This window comes from Sceloporus occidentalis, unplaced genomic scaffold (genome assembly GCF_023333645.1).
Source record: "Sceloporus occidentalis isolate IW3139 unplaced genomic scaffold, rSceOcc1.0.p SCAF_407, whole genome shotgun sequence".
Taxonomy (NCBI): domain Eukaryota; kingdom Metazoa; phylum Chordata; class Lepidosauria; order Squamata; family Phrynosomatidae; genus Sceloporus; species Sceloporus occidentalis.
In genome coordinates, this window is record NW_028317387.1 from 190181 (window position 1) to 211397 (window position 21217).

Sequence of the window (21217 nt, forward strand, 5' to 3'; positions counted from 1 at the left end):
ATATTAATACTAATGAATTAAATCTCAAATTTACATTAGAATGGGGTGGTATTACCATTAATTTTCTAGATATTTGTTTAACCGGTGACGTGGTTGGAGCCAAGGTGGTCACGTCTTTGTTCCGTAAACCCACGTCTGGGAACATAACATTACATGCTTCCAGTTGCCACCCTTGACATGTAATTCGTAATCTCCCTGTAGGTGAATATATTTGTGCAAAAAGAGCCTCTTCAAATGAATTGAGTTATGACATCACACGTAATGACATTACCAATAGACTCAGAAGAAGAGGTTACTCTAATACCACCTTAAATAGAGCCCAAAATATTGTAAGCTCAAAAAAACGTAGTGATTTATTATTCACCATAGATTCGGATGTTTCATCCTATAAACCCAAAAAATACGCTAATTATGATTTCACACACAAAGGATATTTTAATCAGGCATTTACCGGTGCTTTATGAAAATGATATTGTGACAGAATGACCTGTCATACAGGGCCCCAAGGTAGACAGAGATGGCTCCGGCCTGGCTGCATAACAAACATGGCTCAAGCAGGAACTCCATTGTGTTAACAAATCCCATTAATAGGATTACTGCCAGGAGGATATTCAGTAGCCAAAGGGGATTAAAGGTTGGATCGTCTACATGTACCTGTTTATTAATGTTAATTCAATTATGTGGATATATAAGGCTATGTTTTACAACAATAAAATGTTCCATTTGTTCTTCACAATCATGACGGTCGTGACTACTTTTGTGATCTAAGACAAAGATCCATCTATTAGCCTTTTGAGGCTGGAGACTATCCTGGAGGGACAGACGAAGGATTCATAGGGTATCTATAACCCTAACTAAGCAACCCATTACAGATATCCTCAGTGAGATTCTCAGAAATGGTGTTAAAGTAGTAACGAAAAGAGGCTGTACACTACGTAATCAATTGTCTCCTAGTGACTTTTCAACCAGTGATAATGTACGCAGTTGGTTACATCTTAAAGGATGTTACAAATGCTCTAAACCCAGGTGCAACTTGTGTAGTTACATCAAGAAAACTAATTTGTTTAGGTCACTAAGTAATCGCAAAAGCTACTCTATAAAAACTTTCATCAATTGTGATACAACGCATGTCATATATTTAGCAACTGTCAGGACCCTACCGGTCGTCGGCGGGGGTCCTCGCCCGGCGGCAACACCGCCGGGCGCCCGCGTCCTCGGCCACGTGTCCGTCGGGTCCCAACCCGTCGGCAACGGAGGTCCTCACCCGGCGGAGTCCCCGCCGAGCAACTACATCCTCGGCCGCACGGCACGGCATCTCCGTGCCGCGTCCCCGGTCTCCGTTGCGGCGGCAGCCGCACGCGACAGACGCCAGGACTAGCAGTATGGCGGGGGGGCGGGTCCTGCGGTCCCAGACCGCTGCTGGCAGCCAGGGGGGCGTGTCCTGCAGTCCCAAACCTCTACTGACAGCCAGGAGAGGCGTGTCCTGCGGTCTAACCGCAGAGGGGAGGGATTAGGGACTAATTGACAGCCACAGAGAGAGGAGGGGTTAGAGGAGGAGTAACAATTAGGCGGGCTATTTAAACCTGCAACCCTGTACCTTCAGTACTTGGTTGTTCAAGTTCCCTACCGGATTCCTATACCCTGTTGCTGTTTCTTCTCTATTTGGATTATACGGACTTTTGACCCTCGGCTGGATTTCTGGACTTTGTTTTTGGATTACCCTTGTTGTACTGCGAACCTTCTGATTCGATTACATGGACTTTTGGCCCTTGGCTATATACTGGACTTTGTGTGTTGGATTACCCTTTATATCACCCCCTTGCACCCGGTGTCTCTCTGCGCTGCGCTGCGCTCCGATCCCAACTCAGCTCTGACAGCAACATGTACTTCATGTGATGTACAATATGTCGGGTGCACTACCCGAAAGTTTAAAAGACGTATATATGAACACATACATAATTTAGATACAGCTCTTTCTTCGCTACGAACCATGTCTGGTTTATCCAAACATTTCAGTGAAATACATAATGGTAACAACAAATTTAGAAGTAATAGGCCCCTAAAAGGGGAGGAGATTGGTCCCGTGCTCTTCGCCTAAGGGAAGCTTTTTGGATTTTATGCCTTGACACGAGATTTCCTTTGGGCATGAATTATAGAAATGACCTAGCACATATTTATTAAGCTTTATATATAATATATTATTATTATTAAGTTGAATCTTTTTCATTTGTTATACGTACCGGAATCATCACCTGGTATAGAATTTCCATGTGTACCATGATTTGTATCAATTGCACCCGCTCCCTTGATTTGCTTTTGATTTGATTTGTATCAATTGCACCCGCTCCCTTGATTTGGTTTTGATTTGTATCAATTGCACCCACTCCCTGTGTTGACTAATTATGGGTTAACGAGGGGGCATGAACACAGATCAATCTCTAGACAAAGTCATTTATATATAAGGTGCAGTAGCAGCAACATACATTTAAGCCATGATTAAGGTTTGAAACGCATTGGCGTATTTTTTCTCAATCACTTGAGCACATCTCTTTTTTTCTCTTTTTTTGTCTATCATGTTTTAACTGGTCTAATTAAATTGAGAATTTTTAAACACTTATTTGTGGAGCTGGATCTTCTATCTACACTGTTATTTATTTGCTGACGACACAAAAATTTGCAACAGGGTTGATGTTCCTGGAGGAAGAAGCCAAATGGCAAACGATCTAGGTAAACTGGAAAAATGGTCAGAGCTGTGGCAATTTGCATTTAATGTAGATAAATGCAAAGTAATGCACCTGGGCCATAAAAACCCAAGGGCAGAGTACAGAATATTTGATACTGTCCTAACCTCAACGTGTGTGGAAAGGGATTTAGGGGTATTTATTTCTGAGGATTTAAAGGTAGGCAGACAATGCAGTAGAGCAGCAGGTAATGCTAGCAGAATGCTTGGTTGTATAGCAAGAGGTATTAGCAGTAGAAAGAGGGAAGTGCTCATGCCGTTGTACAGATCACTGGTGAGACCTCACTTGGAGTATTGTGTACAGTACTGGAGACCGTATCTCCAGAAGGATATAGAAATGTTGGAGAAAGTGCAGAGAAGGGCTACTAAAATGGTTTATGGATTACAAGATAAACCTTACCAGGACAGGTTAAAGGATCTTAACCTATATAGCCTGGAAAAAAGACGTGACGGGGGGGATATGATAGAAACATTTAAATACTTAAAGGGAATCAACAAGGTAAAGGAATATAGTTTATTTAAAAGGAGAAATACTACCACAACAAGAGGACATAACCATAAACTAGAGGGGCAAAGGTTTAATGGTAACATCAGAAAATATTACTTTACAGAAAGGGTAGTGGACGCATGGGATAGCCTTCCAGCAGAAGTGGTAGATGTCAATACAGTAAAGTCATTTAACCCCTTAATGACAAAGCCCATACATCTCAAAATGCATTGTTTTCAATGGGTTTAGGGACCGCCCATTGTCCTTAAGGGGTTAAGCAAGCATGGGATAGGCATAAGGCCAAGCTAGATATAGGATAAGGGCAAGTACTAAAGGAAAGTACTCAGAGGTTGGGCAGACTGGATGGGCCTACTGGTTCTTATCTGCCGTCACTTTCTATGTTTCTATGTTAAATCTGAATTTAAGAACAAGGTGAGGGGGGGAAGTGGTGTATGTGACTTTGTATACTACAGTGTCAAGGTCAGTGTGTGTGTGTGTGTGTGTATATACACACACACATATATATATATAGAGAGAGCAGGAGTCAGTCTGTGTATGTTTGTAGTATCAGTAAGTATGTGTATGTATAGTGCTAGAGTCAGTGTGTGTAAATGTATAGTCAGTATGTCTACTGTATTGTAGTGCCAGATTCAGTGTGAATGTGTCCATAGTGCTACAGTGTGTAATTTCGTATATGTATAGTGTGTGTGCATGCATGTGTATAAGAGTGTGGTGCTACCGTATATGGTGTTTATGTGATAGTATGGCATTAGCATGAGTGTGTATGGTGTTAGCATGTGTGTACATGAGCGAAGAATGTTAGTGTGTGTGTTACTGTATGGTGTAGAAGTGTGTAAATGTATATTATATGGCAAGACTTGACAAACCTTGGGACATCAGAAGTCTTGAACAAACAAATGTGTTTTTAAGTGCTAAAGCCAGGGGCATAACTAGAAGCCTCAGGGCCCCGGTGCGAGAATCTGCTAAGGGCCCCCCACCCCCCTCTAACACCATCTTCCCCCTCTCCCCCCCTTCTCAGGCTATCTACCCCCGCTCCCTACCACCCCTCTCACACTATCTACCCCCCTCTCACACTATCTACCCTCTCCCTACCCCCCATTCTCACTATCTACCCTCTCCCTACCCTCCCCTTCTCACTATCTACCCTCTGAAAATGACCGCTCAGCACCCCTTGGGCCCCCCTGACTGGCAGAACTCCAGGACCTGGTCGCAGTCGCGACCCCTGCAACCCCGGTAGTTTCCCCACTGGCTAAAGCTACTTTAACTAAAAAAAAAATAGGTTTAAGCAGTGCATTAGTGCATTAATAAATCTATTTAAGTCAACCACTTCAACAGAATGAAGAAATAAATATGCATATTGCATTATAAAATACAATTAAAAAAACAAAAAAGACACATCTGCCTGCATAAAATGCAACATTAATTTTTATTTCTATATTTAAACAGATTATCAGCCCCTTATTGGTACAGAAATACCTGAAATATAATTTAGGTACACAGGCCAAAACACTATTTACAATAAGCAAAGTATACTGATTAGAAAGGCTTTAACTTAACACCTCTTGTGTTCTCTGATAACTTATTAAAGTCGTTAAAACATTTGCATTGTAACATTCATAATAATGACCATAATAAAAGACAATTTATGTCTTCATTGGATGAGCTGCAACTTATGACACAAAATCCAACCAAAGAAAATGGCATCATGAGGCGGAAAAATCTCAACTATACAACTATTTTCATTATCAAATATAAATGCTTAATGACTAATAATGTGAAACATATTTTTAACGAAAGTGTTGCTGGGTAGAATAGTTTTAATGCCCATTGCAAGACCTGAATGTTCAGCCAATTAAAATCCCTGGCAACTCAGGCTCATAAGCTAGACTTTGCTATTAAAAGGTGCTTCAATTGGTCAAACATCCAGACATACAGTTAAAAAAAGACATCATTTCAGATAAAGTGGGATAGGCATATTTCAATGGTAAAAAAACTGCATGGTATTACTTTACAACTCAATACATCTAGCACTGTTACCACTTTTACGAATAATATTAATGCAACAATAAAATGTAACCTTTATTTGACATGTTCAAGATCGCCACATGATTTATTTAGAAAACCACAAGAACCATACTGGAACAATCCTGAGAAACTCCTATACATACATTCAAATACAAAAATAGAGATATTTCCTTCAAACTCAAGTACTATGAGTTATTTATCAGATTAAAAACATTAATTATGAGCAAAAGGGAAAAGAAATTAAGAAAAAGTGCACAAGAAAACATGAGAAACGGTGGTAATTATAATCATAACTTAATCATTTAAACCGAAAATGAAAACTATAAACACATGGCAATATAAAATTGCTCCAGAAATGCATGGACTGGTTAAAAAGATACAGATGAACTAGCTACAAAAGTGCCCTCCTTCCATGAGCGTTTTCAAGTATATCACAGTGCCAAAAAAATGCTAGTCACACCTCTCGATGTAAACTGGATGTCATAAATTGGGAGGAGACAGGTTTTCGTAAATTAGAAAATTCCAGTAGAGGAGTATTACTAAAACTCTTGGCACTTTGTCCTTTTTCTTGTAGCATGTTGCAAAATGTGTTAAAACCTATTAGGATTTGTGGCTATTTACCATCATTTTAGTCTATTTACTGTAAATCACTGTGATTCAATGTGTAAAAGCTTAAACTCATAAAAGAATAAATTAAGAAAAAAAAACACATTGACATACAGTATATAGCTAGAAGACTGGTCCAGTTATTTACATATTACACAATTATTCTAATTGAATTTGGAACACCAAATAGTAAAGACTGCTGAAGGCCAATTCTGTCATTGGTTCACCAATTGTCTTTTTTTTTTTGGTGGTGTAGTGTTCTGTACTTTAAAAGATATTTTTCTTTTAAAATATATAGAGGCACAGTAGGTAAAGCACACAGGCTTACACTCCAAGAAGTATGTTTATAGGCCAGACACTTAAAGACCTGTGGAAACATCTGAGAAATCAGGGCCAGGAGCTTTTAGGAGAGAAGAAACAAAACAAAAATGATTTGCTGCCCCTTGATATACCAATAACAAAAGCTATGGTGGGGAAAATGTGATGGAAAACCCTTCCATTTAAATTTAAGGGGTAGCAGAAGCATTATTAAGCACAGATCTACATCCAGCCAGAAGTGGATATAGAGGCGGAAGGAGATCATTTTTAACCTTATTTGCATACACCTTTCCAGAATCCCTTGTGGTTGTGGCCGCACCACAAGATTTCTCAGGTAAAAAGAACAAGCCTTCTGGTTTGTCTGGTGGATATAGATTAGTGTTTAATAATGTCCCTTGATATATAGAACATGTATGGATATATGCATGTGTGTATACATACATCCTATGGATTTGATATATCATTAATAAGTATTACTTTGTGTATTTTTCACTGGTGTGGCATTGTACATATATTTTTTAGCATAGATAAAAATATACATTTGATCATAATGATCAAATAATATATAAATATAATATAAAACATGTGTTTTAATCTATGAAATTAACTTTTAAAAATGAATGAGTGACCACTAGTCCCACTCCCCCTCTATAACAATGATATTTTTTTATTATAAAACAGGATGGTATACAAATAGAAGATGCATTCCACACAGGCATCATTCCAACTTAATGTAAACGCAGCTTAAAAGGTAATATATATATATATATCAGTAAAATAATGTCGATTCAGAAAGGTATGTAACCCCGATGAATCGAAAATTTAGTTTGTGATTCGCTATTTTGCGAAAGTAACAGTCTAGTTTCTGTTTTATAATATAGCTGGTTTGCTACAATTAATAGACATCCTGGGACTGATTTGGGCAAACAATAATGGAACATTCTGAACAATAAAACATGAATCCTTACACCAATCAGAATAACCTAGTTTTGAATTCTGTTCTAGAGTTCAATTATACACCTGCAAACCATACGCTAGCAGCATCAATTTTTAAAAGAACCTTGCTATTAATAGAAACATAGAATTTAATAAAAAATAAAAAACATTCAGCCCATCTAGTCTGCCCATTTTTCCTGATGTAAAGACTCAAACCTTGTGTAAGATTCAGAATAGCTTTATATCTATCCCATGCATGTTTAAATTCTCTCACTTTATTAGTCTCTAGCACTTCTAATGGGAGACTGTTCCATTTATTTACAACCATCTCTGTAATATAAAAAGTGTTCAGAGTTGGAAAGAACTTTTGTGTCAGCTTACATACATTTCTATACATTATGAATGTCCAAGTCATGAAAGGTTGTGCTGAAAAATGTATAATGCATAATTAAATAAGTAAAATCTCTTGTATAATGAATTCAGTCAGTTGAAACTTTCTTTAAAACTCCCATCTTATGGACTAAACCATCAAGCGTAAGAATCTTAGCCACTGGACTGCTACCAGCAAACCAACAAAGTAAATTCTGGAGAAAAATGTACTTTCCATTGTGCACATTATAGCAATAGTGGCACAGTGAAAAATGGCCAAATTTAAACATATATGTTTACCTTATGTGCTATAGTTTAACTTTGGAGGCTATAAATCAAAAGCATTAAGTATTATATTAGCGTTGTCTAGAATTTTACGACATTTTTAGTAAAGGGCCTGTACAATTTTCAGGAAGCGTATACATAATTGGCCTACCCTAAATCCTAGAGCATTAGAGAGGGAACTGCATATAGATAAGTGCACAAGACAATACATTCTGTCATTGTCGAAACAGTGTAGAAACAGCGGAATTTATGCTGATGAACTGCCCCCTCCCACGCATTTTATAACCATAAAACTATAATATATATACATACATACACACACACTATATATATATATATATATATATATATATATATATATATATATATATACATACATACTCACATACATTTGCAAAGTTGAAATGGGTGATAGTGTTATTGAAACAAGCATTGAATTCACAGTCTGATACTTAAACATAAAACAGGTTTAACATACTTGACAATAGAATATGGCTTCAGTTCATAATATATCAAAAAATAAACGGTAACTATAATTGTGATACAAATCTTAAATATATTTGTAAAATAGTCTCTAGAAATTTACCTATAGATCACAATTGCAAAAAACAAGGTTTTTAGAGTAAAAAGACCACATAAAACTTAAGCATCAATTAACAATTGGCATTTTAGAATGACAAAGATTTACAAATACCACAATTTAAGACTATTTAGTAAATGAAAATAGTTAAAATAAAACTTAACATGAAAAAAACCATTAATAAATAAAACCCACAAAGTTCTCAATTATAATAAAACTTGTAATTACACGGAAGAATTAAAACCATTAAAAGAATGATTGCTGTAATGTAAAGGGCTGACAGAATTTGCGAGAAACTAACAACATTTTTAAGTAAAATTGTTGAATTGTTTTGTATTTACTTACATTTTAACTCTGCAAACCAATTAGCAACACATTGGACAAAAACCTTCAGAAACTCTGGGAAGTTGAGGACAGGTATAGAAAAAACTAAGCTACGTAGAATTCTTTACAGAATAAGTAAAGATTTTGTACCCATCTGCATTCAGGTTCATGATCAAGGGTTATTTTCTGGAGAAAATAGAGCAAACATATTTATAAAAATTAAAAGAAAACAAGCAAGCATTGGAGAAAAACCCATAATCCAATAAGTTTCTTATGGATATATACATTGAAATACTCATAGTCAAGTCAAGTAGCTGACCGGAAAACATGGAAATAATTCAATTCAACACACATTGTATAGGATTCATTCAACTTAAATGAAGTTTAGTTAAAATGAAGGCTTAACAGAGAAGATGGCGTATTACTGACCCTGTACAGCAGCACAAGCTAGAAATTAAGTTCTTGCCAGTAATTAAGTGGTCACTGACAGAAAATATCGTACTGATATTGGTTTTAATATGCAGCTGCTAGGAATAAAGCAAGGATAAGGTTTTAGGCTCATAGTACTGAATGGGCTGAACTTTTAACAAAATAACTGGATTTGGGGGGGTTTTTTGGGGTTTTTTTTCCAGTTGATCCCTATTCTTCTTATGTACCAATTATGTTATACTTTGGACAATTTTCAGATGGGTCCTAATAGGCCTATTTTTACATATATTTTCATAGCCACAAACTTGAGTTTTCCTTATTGTAGACATTTGCGGTTAGTCTCAATTAAAGTTTATTGTAGTTAATGTTTTTTCCCTTTTGGCCAATAAACCGATGTCATTTTTTTGCAAATAAAAAAAAAATTCCACAAACCATGTTATGCTAGGTAGAATTTTTCATAAAATGCAACCAAAAAGTTTCATTGAATTAAGTTATAAATTTATTATCCCAATTAAAGCATTCACCCTACCAAATTCACTATATATCATAAAGGACTAATCCTGGTGATTTTTTTTTCTTGGAAGACCCTACATAATTGAAGGCAATGCCATTAAAAACTCTTGCTCATTTACCTGCATCTGCAGGGATTGTCCTCATATTGCTCTGCTTTCCATAATGCATGGTTATGCAGACAAAATATAATTTTGCCAATACACTGCAGCTCACTTACAGATTCATGGTTTAATGAATAAATCCTTAAATGAAAGCACTGCTACACAGTCTTGCAGTGAGTAAACTATACTGAACTAGTAGACAGAATCTTCAGTTCACATAAATGCATAGTCAGGAGACTAGGAGATATTCAAAAGTTATTTTTTTTTAATTTGTTGTGAGCTGAGTGGAAGGAAAACACCAGAATGTATCAACATTTTTAGAAGAGCAACAGATGTATAAACATGAAAGAAATACAAATGTTCTTAACTTTCCCATGATCCTGTAGGCTGTAGCATTTTGCACATCACTGAAAGACATCTTCTGTGCAAATTAAAAATGCAACACCAGCAATTCCTTAAAGGCGATAATCCATATTTGAAAAACGCAAAAGTGCAAACATTTATTGGTGTAAAAAACAGACCAGTCTTAGTTCTCAAGAATACTCCAGGGCAATAGTCTTTATTCCAATCCTTGATAAACTACCTTGCATTCCTACCCAACATTACCTCACGATTCTAGTTCAAGGCCTGTTTTAGATAAGCAGTCTAGCATTAAAGTGATAGATCACTTGATTTGTTTTCCTCAGTCTTACTGCTAATCCTATTCCATTTGCATATGGCAATACATGGCAGGGATTACATCCAATTTTTGTTAACTGGCACCATATGAGTAACTGAAAGTTTCAAGGTGCACAGTTAACAGTATGGGTTTCCCCTTTCACCTAACACATCCATAAAAACAATATGTCCGCATGATCCAGTCTTTATCGGAGGTTATAAGGCCACTCTGATGCAGTGGTGTTTGAGTTTGCAAGGCAGAACTCCCTTGTTTAACTGATAAAACTCAACAAGCTGAATTAAATCTGTGAATTTGGTATTCCCATCATCCAGGCTAAAGAACACTTGACCGTCATCTTCACACTGAGGAGGAAAAAAAAAAAGTTAACAGTATATTGTCCTATTCAGAAAAGTAGGATGCTAACCTATTATGCATAAAACTCTGTTTAAGTTTCTTTTAAACATCTAAAAAAGTTGATCTTTTAAAATACAAGACAAAAAGACATTTCAGAACCATGAATATTAATATGGAGTTATTATTATTATTATTCTTTATTTCTAAAGCGCCGACAGATTCCACAGCGCTGTGCAAGGTGAAAAGGTTACAGATAATGACAGGTACAATACAACGACTGACATACAGATACACGAGGAATGAGGTTTCCCTGAAGAGAACATTTTTTAGTGAGCGTTTGAAGGAGGGTAGAGTTGGTGAGAGTCGGACAGCATGGGGAAGAGTTCCAGAGGTTTGGCGCTGTGCGAGAGAAGTCCTGTAGGCGTGCATGAGAGGAGATAAGTGAAGATGCGAGGAGCAGGTCATTGTTGGATCTTAGAGGGTAGGCTGGAGTATATTTGCTGACGAGGGAGGATAGGTAAGGGGGAGCAGCGTTAGTGAGAGCTTTGTAGGATAGAGTCATTTGAATTTAATTCTGCTATGGATGGGGAGTGGATTAGTTGTTTAGCGGGGCTGGCAGTCAGGAATGGATGCATTTTGGAATTGTTGTGCAGTTGGTTGTGGCAGGATTTAGAGAGTGATTTGATGTGAGGGATAAAAGAGAAGTTTGAGTCAAGAGTCACTCCGAGGCAGCGGACTTGCGGTGAAGGAGAGATAGTGGTACAGTCAACAGTGATGGAAAGGTCAGAAGGGGGAATAGAGTTAGAGGGAGGGATTAGAAGGAGCTCGGTTTTAGACATATTTATTTTGAGGTGGTGAGAGGCCATCCAGGAAGAGATGCCAGATAGGCAGCTGCTGATCTGAGAGAGGTTAGATGCAGAGAGATTGGGGGTGGAGAGAGAGATTTGTCGTCTGCATAGAGGTGGTATTTGAAGCCAAAGCTGTCGATAAGTTTTCCAAGTGAGGAAGTGAAGAAGGAGAATAGTAGAGGACCCAGGACAGAACCCTGAGGCACTCCAACAGACAGAGGCATTGAGGAGGAGGAGTCACCAGCAAAAGACACAGAGAAGGATCTGTTGGAAAGATACAAGTTAATCCAGGAGAGAGCAGTGTCTCGGAGACCTAGAGCTGAGAGTCTGTAGGAGGAGGTGGTGGTCGAAAGCAGCAGAGAGGTCGAGTAAGATTTGGAGTTGCCCCAACCAAAAATGCATCTGGCTTGCAATTGGCTTTCCAGTTCATTCTAAAGGTGTTCAGTGGGTCAGGGCTCTTTGCAGGCCATTCAAGTTCTTTCATACCAAACTCCTCAAACTATACCTTTATGGACCTTGGTTTGCACACAGAGGAAGTCATGCTGGAGCAGCCTTACTCAAAGTTGGATGCATACAATTGTTTGAAATGTCTTTGTATCCTGTAGCTGTATGCTGTACAGTTGTACGCTGTAACTTTAACCTTCACTGGAACTAAGGGGCCTAGTCTAACCCCAGGCCTTTATTTCTTTACAGTAGGTGGCATTCTCCTGGTATCCGCCAAGCCGCGATAAAAGATTCATCACTCCAGAGTCCAGTCGTGGTGTGTTTTACAACACTCCAGCCGGAGCTTGGATCCTCCTCTCTGGCAGCTGGTGAACGTCTACACGATATGCGTAGACAACCTCTGCTGCTGCTGGTACCTCCGCCAGGGCTTCTATGGTCGAGCCCTGGAAGGCCATGTCATGCTGGTGCGTGAGGTTGTCTCCGCGCATTGCACGGATGTCCACTGGCCGCACAGGGGACAAGTCTAGGGATCCATCACTAAGTAGGGGGTGTCACGGTCAGGACTACTTGCCAAGCCGTGACTGTGTTGAGGGCGTGGGCATGAAGGGGTTAATAGCACCAGGCCTCTGAATTTACTAACTTCACCCCTTAACAAGGCATAAATTACACCAAATTAACCCCCAAATCCTGCCTGTATCCCCCCAGGTAGTCTGCCACCACTCCCGATTTTGATACCGGATTTGTGAGAAATCCGAATTAGAACATTTATCTCTATATATATATATATCAACCCACCCCGGGCAAACAACATATACATATATATATATATCTCCTCTAGAACTTAATAACAATATGGTAACGTGTTTTCCTCTCTTAGGGTTTGTGGATATCAATACTAGAGCCTAAAGACAGACTTGGATTATGAATAGTTTAATAACAAAAAGACAAAGATTACACAGTGCCAGAATTACAAAAAACAAGACATACAAAAGAAAAATAAAATGGCAAACAGTTCTTAAAAACAATGGGACTTAAACACAGGACCTCATTCACAAGTCCAGATGGTTTCTTATGATGTTGTTCCAATCACAGTATATCATGGAGTTCTGCTTTGAGGTCGCTGCATTGTCCCTAAATCAGGCTCTTTTGCAAGAAAACACCCCTCTGACCACATAACCAATTATATGACACCTTTTCAAAGAATTGGTTTCCATCTTTGATGTGCCAATAAATTATGGTAGGGTAAAGGTGATGGAAACCCCTCCACTTAAGATAGGAATGGAATTCCTATAACTCAGGGTCCTTATCAGTTAGGCCATGAATCACCACAGGGGTCCTTTGGGAAGATGACACCTCTAGCCAGAACAGATCCAGAGGGCATGCACAATGAAACACATTTAAATCAACCTCAGATTAACTCATTGAATGCTTAAACAAAGAAACTAACCACCTCTGCTGGGTTACCCTTCCATGCATCCACTACATTATATGAGTTAATCATGACAGGGGGGGGCATATAGGGGGGTATAAGAGATATCAGGGGGGCAGATTGGCATACGTGAGATTGGCTCTCTGTGTACGCCAAACTCCACTCTGGTGTTTTAATGCCAAAAACCAAATACGATAGTAATATTTATTTCCAAAGATTTTTTTTAACATGTCTGGGGAAAAAAAAAAGCTGAGCAGTGCACAAACGTAGTATGAAACGCATAGTTTTTTGTGGGAGTGGAAACTTACAATATCTAGATAAAATACAAATTATAAAAATTACGATCAAATGTTATTGCTCCATCGCTCTTAATGATGCTAAGCGCTTACCGGTAATATCTGGAAATGCTTTATTTTCTGGTGGTGGCACAGTGTAAGCACAAAAGCCTTTGGATTGCTCTGGCTATCACGAAGAATGAAAAGCCTAAAAGAACGAAAACAGTGCATGTTCAATGTATTTTCAAAAATTCAAGGTACAAACTGTTCTCAAACCATTCCTTAATAACCTTGCACATAACCTGTACAAAAAATCTTAAGCAACGTGGAATGGCATTTGAAAAAAAGCGCAGAAACTTTTAGCTATGGCCAACTTTGGCATTGACCAGTGGTCAAGTGGCTGCATGACAAGTGTTCAAATGCTCCTAGAAACACAATCTGGGTTGATTGCGTATATAAATATATACCTATAGTTGTTATGTTGAACTGGAGGCTACTAAAACGAAATGAAACACAGGGCCATAAAAAAAAATAAAAGTTTGTTAAAAGTATTTGTCCCATTTTGATTCATACCCTGTAGCTTGTAGGTTTATTAACCTATGCATGTGGGGTATTCTGGAAATGACGTTGAACAAATTTCGGTGACTTTGTATACTGCTACACATAACCGGCACTGAAAAATCCAAAGCAACACATAAGCGTGATTTAGCTACAGATAAATATATATATATATATATATATATATATACATACAAACACTGCTCAAAATAATAAAGGGAACACTAAGATTACACATCCTAGATCTGAATGAATGAACTAATCGTATGACATACTTTCTTCTTTACATAGTTGAATGTGCTGACAACATAATCACACAAAAATTCTCAAAAGAAATCAAATTTATCAACCCATGGAGGTCTGGATATGGAGTCACACTCAAAATCAAAATGGAAAACCACACTACAGGCTGATCCAACTTTGATGTAATGTCCTTAAAACAAGTCACAATGAGGCTCAGTAGTGTGTGTGGCCTCCACGTGCCCGTATGACCTCCCTACAACGCCTGGGCATGCTCCTGATGAGGTTGCGGATGGCCTCCTGAGGGATGTCCACCCAGACCTGGACTAAAGCATCCGCCAACTCCTGGACAGTTTGTGGTGCAACGTGGCGTTGGTGGATGGAGCGAGATATGATGTCCCAGATGTGCTCAATCGGATTCAGGTCTGGGGAACGGGCGGGCCAGTCCATAGCATCAATGCCTTCCTCTTGCAGGAACTGCTGACACACTCCAGCCACATGAAGTCTAGCATTGTCTTGCATTAGGAGGAACCCAGGGCCAACTGCACCAGCATATGGTCTCACAAGGGGTCCGAGGATCTCATCTCTGTACCTAACGGCAGTCAGGCTACCTCTGGCAAGCACATGGAGGGCTGTGCGGCCCCCCCAAAGAAATGCCACCCCACACCATTACTGACCCACCGCCAAACCGGTCATGCTGGAGGATGTTGCAGGCAGCAGAACGTTCTCCACGGCGTCTCCAGACTGTCACGTCTGTCACATGTGCTCAGTGTGAACCTGCTTTCATCTGTGAAGAGCACAGGGCGCCAGTGGCGAATATGCCAATCCTGGTGTTCTCTGGCAAATGCCAAACGTCCTGCATGGTGTTGTGCTGTAAGCACAACCCCCACCTGTGGACGTCGGGCCCTCATACCACCCTCATGGAGTCTGTTTCTGACCGTTTGAGTGGACACATTTGTGGCCTGCTGGAGGTCATTTTGCAGGGCTCTGGCAGTGCTCCTCCTGCTCCTCCTTGCACAAAGGCAGAGGTAGCGGTCCTGCTGCTGGGTTGTTGCCCTCCTACGGCCTCCTCCACGTCTCCTGATGTACTGGCCTGTCTCCTGGTAGCGCCTCCATGCTCTGGACACTACGCTGACAGACACAGCAAACCTTCTTGCCACAGCTCGCATTGATGTGCCATCCTGGATGAGCTGCACTACCTGAGCCACTTGTGTGGGTTGTAGACTCCGTCTCATGCTACCACTAGAGTGAAAGCACCGCCAGCATTCAAAAGTGACCAAAACATCAGCCAGGAAGCATAGGAACTGAGAAGTGGTCTGTGGTCACCACCTGCAGAACCACTCCTTTATTGGGGGTGTCTTGCTAATTGCCTATAATTTCCACCTGTTGTCTGTTCCATTTGCACAACAGCATGTGAAATTGATTGTCCATCAGTGTTGCTTCCTCAGTGGACAGTGTAATTTCACAGAACACACACACACACACACACAGTGGGGCAAAAAAGTATTTAATCAGCCACCAATTGTGCAAGTTCTCCCACTTAAAAAGATGAGAGAGGCCTGTAATTTTCACCATAGGTACACTTCAACTATGAGAGACAGAATGGGGGGAAAGAATACAGGAAATCACATTGTAGGATTTCTAATGAATTCATTGGTAAATTCCTCAGTAAAATAAGTTTGGCCACCTACAAACAAGCAAGATATCTGGCTCTCACAGACCTGTAACATCTTCTTTAAGAGTCTCCTCTGTCCTCCACTCTTTACCTGTATTAATAGCACCTGTTTGAACTTGTTATCAGTATAAAAGATACCTGTCTACAACCTCAAACAGTCACACTCCAAACCCCACTATGGCCAAGACCAAAGAGCTGTTGAAGGACACCAGAAACAAAATTGTAGACCTGCACCAAGCTGGGAAGACTGAATCTGCAATAGGCAAGCAGCTTGGTGTGAAGAAATCAACTGTGGGAGCAATTATTCGAAAATGGAAGACATACAGGACCACTGATAATCTCCCTCGATCTGTGGCTCCACGCAAGATCTCACCCCGTGGTGTCAAAATGATCACAAAAACAGTGAGCAAAAATCCCAGAACCACACGGGGGGACCTAGTGAATGACCTGCAGAGAGCTGCGACCATAGTAACAAAGGCTACCATCAGTAACACACTACGCCGCCAGGGACTCAAATCATGCAGTGCCAGACGTGTCCCCCTGCTTAAGCCAGTACATGTCCGGGCCCGTCTGAAGTTTGCTAGAGAGCATTTGGATGATCCAAAAGCGGATTGGGCGAATGTCATATGGTCAGATGAAACCAAGGTAGAACTTTTTGGTAGAAACTCAACTCGCCGTGTTTGGAGGAGAAAGAAGGCTGAGTTGCATCCAAAGAACACCATACCTACAGTGAAGCATGGGGGTGGAAACATCATGCTTTGGGGCTGTTTTTCTGCAAAGAGACCAGGACGACTGATCCGTGTAAAGGAAAGAATGAATGGGGCCATGTATCATGAGATTTTGAGTGAAAACCTTCTTCCATCAGCAAGGGCATTGAAGATGAAACATGGCTGGGTCTTTCAGCATGACAATGATCCCAAACACACCGCCCGGGCAACGAAGGAGTGGCTTCATAAGAAGCATTTCAAGGTCCTGGAGTGGCCTAGCCAGTCTCCAGATCTCAACCCCATAGAAAACCTTTGGAGGGAGTTGAAAGTCCGTGTTGCCCAGCGACAGCCCCAAAACATCACTGCTCTAGAGGACATCTGCATGGAGGAATGGTCCAAAATACCAGCAAAAGTGTGTGAAAACCTTGTGAAGACTTACAGAAAACGTTTGACCTCTGTCATTGCCAACAAAGGGTATATAACAAAGTATTGATATGAACTTTTGTTATTGACCAAATACTTATTTTCCACCATAATTTGCAAATAAATTCTTAAAAATCAGACAATGTGATTTATGTTGTCTCATTCTGTCTCTCGTAGTTGAAGTGTACCTATGGTGAAAATTGCAGGCCTCTCTCATCTTTGTAAGTGGGAGAACTTGCACAATTGGTGGCTGACTAAATACTTTTTTGCCCCACTGTAATATATATATATATATATATATATATATATATTCACAAAGTCCATTGCACACCATTCCAAATATTCCAAGCCTGGTGCTAGTAACCAGCAGTTTCCATACAAAGTACTCTCAAAGGATGGTCAGCAGCCCAGGTCTTCAAGTTAACAACTTTTCTTTATTCAAACAAAGTCAAGTCGACATTTCAGTCATTGCTGACTTTCATCAGGACCTTGATGTGTGTGTGTATTTATATATATATTATATATATATATATATATATATACACTCTCCGATACGCGGGGGGAATGCCAGCATGGGAGATTGTCTATGCATATTGAGCAAATGCCAACACGTCTGCGCGATGTGCTTTAACAATCTCCATTGCCGGCACTTCACCCGGCACCGGAAGTTGTGAAGGCATATCATGCAGATGTCCCCCGCCGGCAGTGCCGGCACCGGAAGTTGTGAAGGCATATCGTGCAGATGTCCCCCGCCGGCCCCGCTAGACACCACGGAGTCTGCTTTGGTAAGTCTAGGGTGGGGGGATATCTGGAGGGGACAGAGTGGCAGCATATCTCGGGGGGGACGGGACAGAGTGGTAGCATATCTCGGGGGGGGCAGAGTGGCAGCATATCTCGGGGGGGACGGGACAGAGTGGCAGCATATCTCGAGGGGACGGGACAGAGTGGCAGCATATCTATAACACGAAGTTGTTGTTTTTTCTAAGAATCTAAATTTTCCTTTAAAAAAGCACCTAACTTTTAGGGTGCAGCCTTTAACTGGGTGCGACCTATAATTGAGCCAATACGGTATGTGTGTGTATATATATTTATATATATATAATTATTTCATTGCTACTGTTGTAACTTTGAGCAATGACATCCTTTAAAATTTCAACATAACCAGTTGACCACCTGAGAAACTGATACTTTAACTAAATAGGTACAATGGAAACAGTGTTGCATTTTACAATTTTTTCAAAAAGTGCCCTTGACATTACAGAGAACTCAAATTGATTTAGATTCATACATAAGGAAATCCCTTATTGTTTTTTTTTGGGGGGGGGGGCTTGTGTAGCAGGGATAAATTCCCTGTATGTGAAGTGATTGGGTCATATAATGAATGCAAAAATACATATATAATAATGATAATCAACTTTTAAATTCAACTAATCAATTAAAAATGGTTACAAAATGTTTGCGCATCAGTTTGGCTGAAACCGTGATTAAACTTCTTAATTGCACAATATTTTTTGGGGGGTCAGACACTAAAATTTTAGACTGCTGTCCATTAACCAACATTGAGCAACAGCGCTTATTCAATTATTCACCTTTAGGAGAAACAGTTATTCACAGGCATTGTTTGGATATTTAATTTTACACTTACTGACCACTTTATTAGGTACACCTGTTCAATTGCTTGTTAACACAAATAGCTAATCAGCCAATCATATGGCAGCAACGCAATGCATTTAGGTATGTAGACATGGTCAAGACAATTTTCTGAAGTTCAAACCAAGCATCCGAATGGGGAAGAAAGGGGATTTAAGTGACTTTGAACGTGGCATGGTGGTTGGTGCCAGACGGGCTGGTCTGCGTATTTACTGGAATTTTCACACACAACCGTCTCTAGGGTTTACAGAAAATGGTCAGAAAAAGAGAAGATATCCAGTGAGTGGCAGTTCTGTGGATGAAAATGCCTGGTTGATGTCAGAGGTCAGAGGACAATAAGCAGACTGGTATGAGATGACTGAAAGGCAACAGTAACTCAAATAACTATTTGTTACAACCAAGGTATGCAGAATACCATCTTTGAATGCACAACACGTAGAGCCTTGAAGCAGATGGGTTAGAGCAGCAGAAGACCACACCGAGTGCCACTCCTGTCAGCGAAGAACAGGAAACTGAGGCTACAATTTGCACAGACTCACCAAATTGGACAATAGAAGACTAGAAGAACGTTGTCTGGTTTGACGAGTCTTGATTCCAGCTGTGACATTCAGATGGCAAGGTCAGACTTTGGCGTAAACAACTTGAACGCAGTGTCCATCCTGCCTTGTATCAACGGCTGGTCGTGGTTTAATGGTGTGGGGGACATTTTCTTGGCACAGTTTGGGCCACTTAGTACCAATTGAGCATTGTTTAGACGCGACAGCCTGAGTATTACTGCTGACCATGTCCTTTATGACCACAGTGTACCCATCTTCTGATGGCTACTTCCAGCAGGATACTGCACCTTGTCACAAAGCTCACATCATTTCCAACTGGTGACTAGAATATGACAATGAGTTCACTGTACTCCAATGGCCTCCACAGTCACCAGATCTCAATCCAATAGAGTACCTATGGGATGTGGTAGATGGATGTACAGCCGACAAATTTGCAGCAAATGTGCGATGCCATCAAATCCATATGGACTAAAATCTCTAAGGAATGTTTCCAGCACCTGGTAGTAAGTATGCCATGAAGAATGAAGGCAAGTTCTGAAGGCAAAAGGGGGTCCAACCTAGTGTAGTAAGGTGTACCTAATAAATTGGCCAGTAAGTCTATATTACACTGAATTTTATTTGTAGGACCCCTTGACTTGTGCTTGTTTGTGTTTAACGTTTGGATTGATTTTTTTAAAATTTCTATTAATTTAGAACAAGATTTTCTGTAAAAGTGACCCACTCACTAAATTTCTTAAGAGTTTTCAGTAATATGCAAATGAATACATCTGGTGGGCACGCCAAGGTGCTGGGAGTTAAGGGTGCTTCCTTCCTAATAGCATATAGGATGAAGCAAATAAATAGAACAGAAATCCAACAATTGTTAAATCAATGTATTCTCACTGCACAGAATACATGTTCTACACATAAAATTTTCTTACCCATCCACGAGCCCTTGTTGTTTAATTATAGTTTGTGACTCCTCTCTAGAGATTCTGCCATGGAACCAGTGTTGTGTTCTATGAATTACTAGAAAAGAGAAAAACCAAAATCCCATATTTCAGAAATGTATAAAGCTTGTGTATAAACATATGCAAAGGCTTGTGTTAAATGAAGCAAATAAATTGCTGGTGTCTCCCTGGTGTCTAGTCGGGACGGCCGGTGGACGTCTGCCCGATGCGCGATGCAAACCTCTGTTGCTGCCCGGAACTTTTCGCTGGAGCTTCTATGACTGAACACCGAAAAGGTCAGGTGCTCCATCATAGAAGCCCCAGCGGAGGTGGAGGACTGTAGCGGACGGTCATGTCACGATGGTGCAATCATCGCGCAGACGTTCACCCGCTGCCGGAGAGGAGGACCCGGGTCCCCTGCAGCGCTGCAGGCAATCTGGAACTTAGTGTTATAAGACAAGGGGTATATTTCAGAGCATTTGTTCTAAATCCCCCCTCATCTCATATTCGATAAAATCGATTAAACTAATCGATAATGAAAATCGTTGACAACAACTTTCATTATTATAGATTTTATCAGTTAGTTGTTGCTGCCCTAGTATTTTGCTGTTTTAATTTTTTTTTTTTTTTCAAAATCTGGTCATTATACCCCATGTGCTATTTTGGACTTCAAAGCCTACCAATGCAATGTACCCCATCAAGCCGTTTATTTTTGAAAACTAGACACTCCAGGTAT

The 21217-nt window shown here is 40.0% G+C and overlaps 1 protein-coding gene across 3 annotated transcripts in view; it reads right to left on the minus strand.

Moving 5' to 3' along the window:
• Window positions 1-10607: 10607 nt before the first annotated feature.
• The window catches only part of GRB10 (growth factor receptor bound protein 10), a 111382-nt gene continuing 100772 nt past the window's right edge, over window positions 10608-21217 (minus strand). For all 3 annotated transcript variants that reach the window (XM_089506657.1, XM_089506656.1, XM_089506658.1), the window contains 3 exons: window positions 20473-20560; window positions 13857-13950; window positions 10608-10754 (listed from right to left, as the gene is read on the minus strand). In XM_089506657.1, coding sequence (XP_089362783.1) covers window positions 10608-10754; window positions 13857-13950; window positions 20473-20560 — 329 coding nt within the window. The remainder of the gene's footprint in view (window positions 10755-13856; window positions 13951-20472; window positions 20561-21217) is intronic.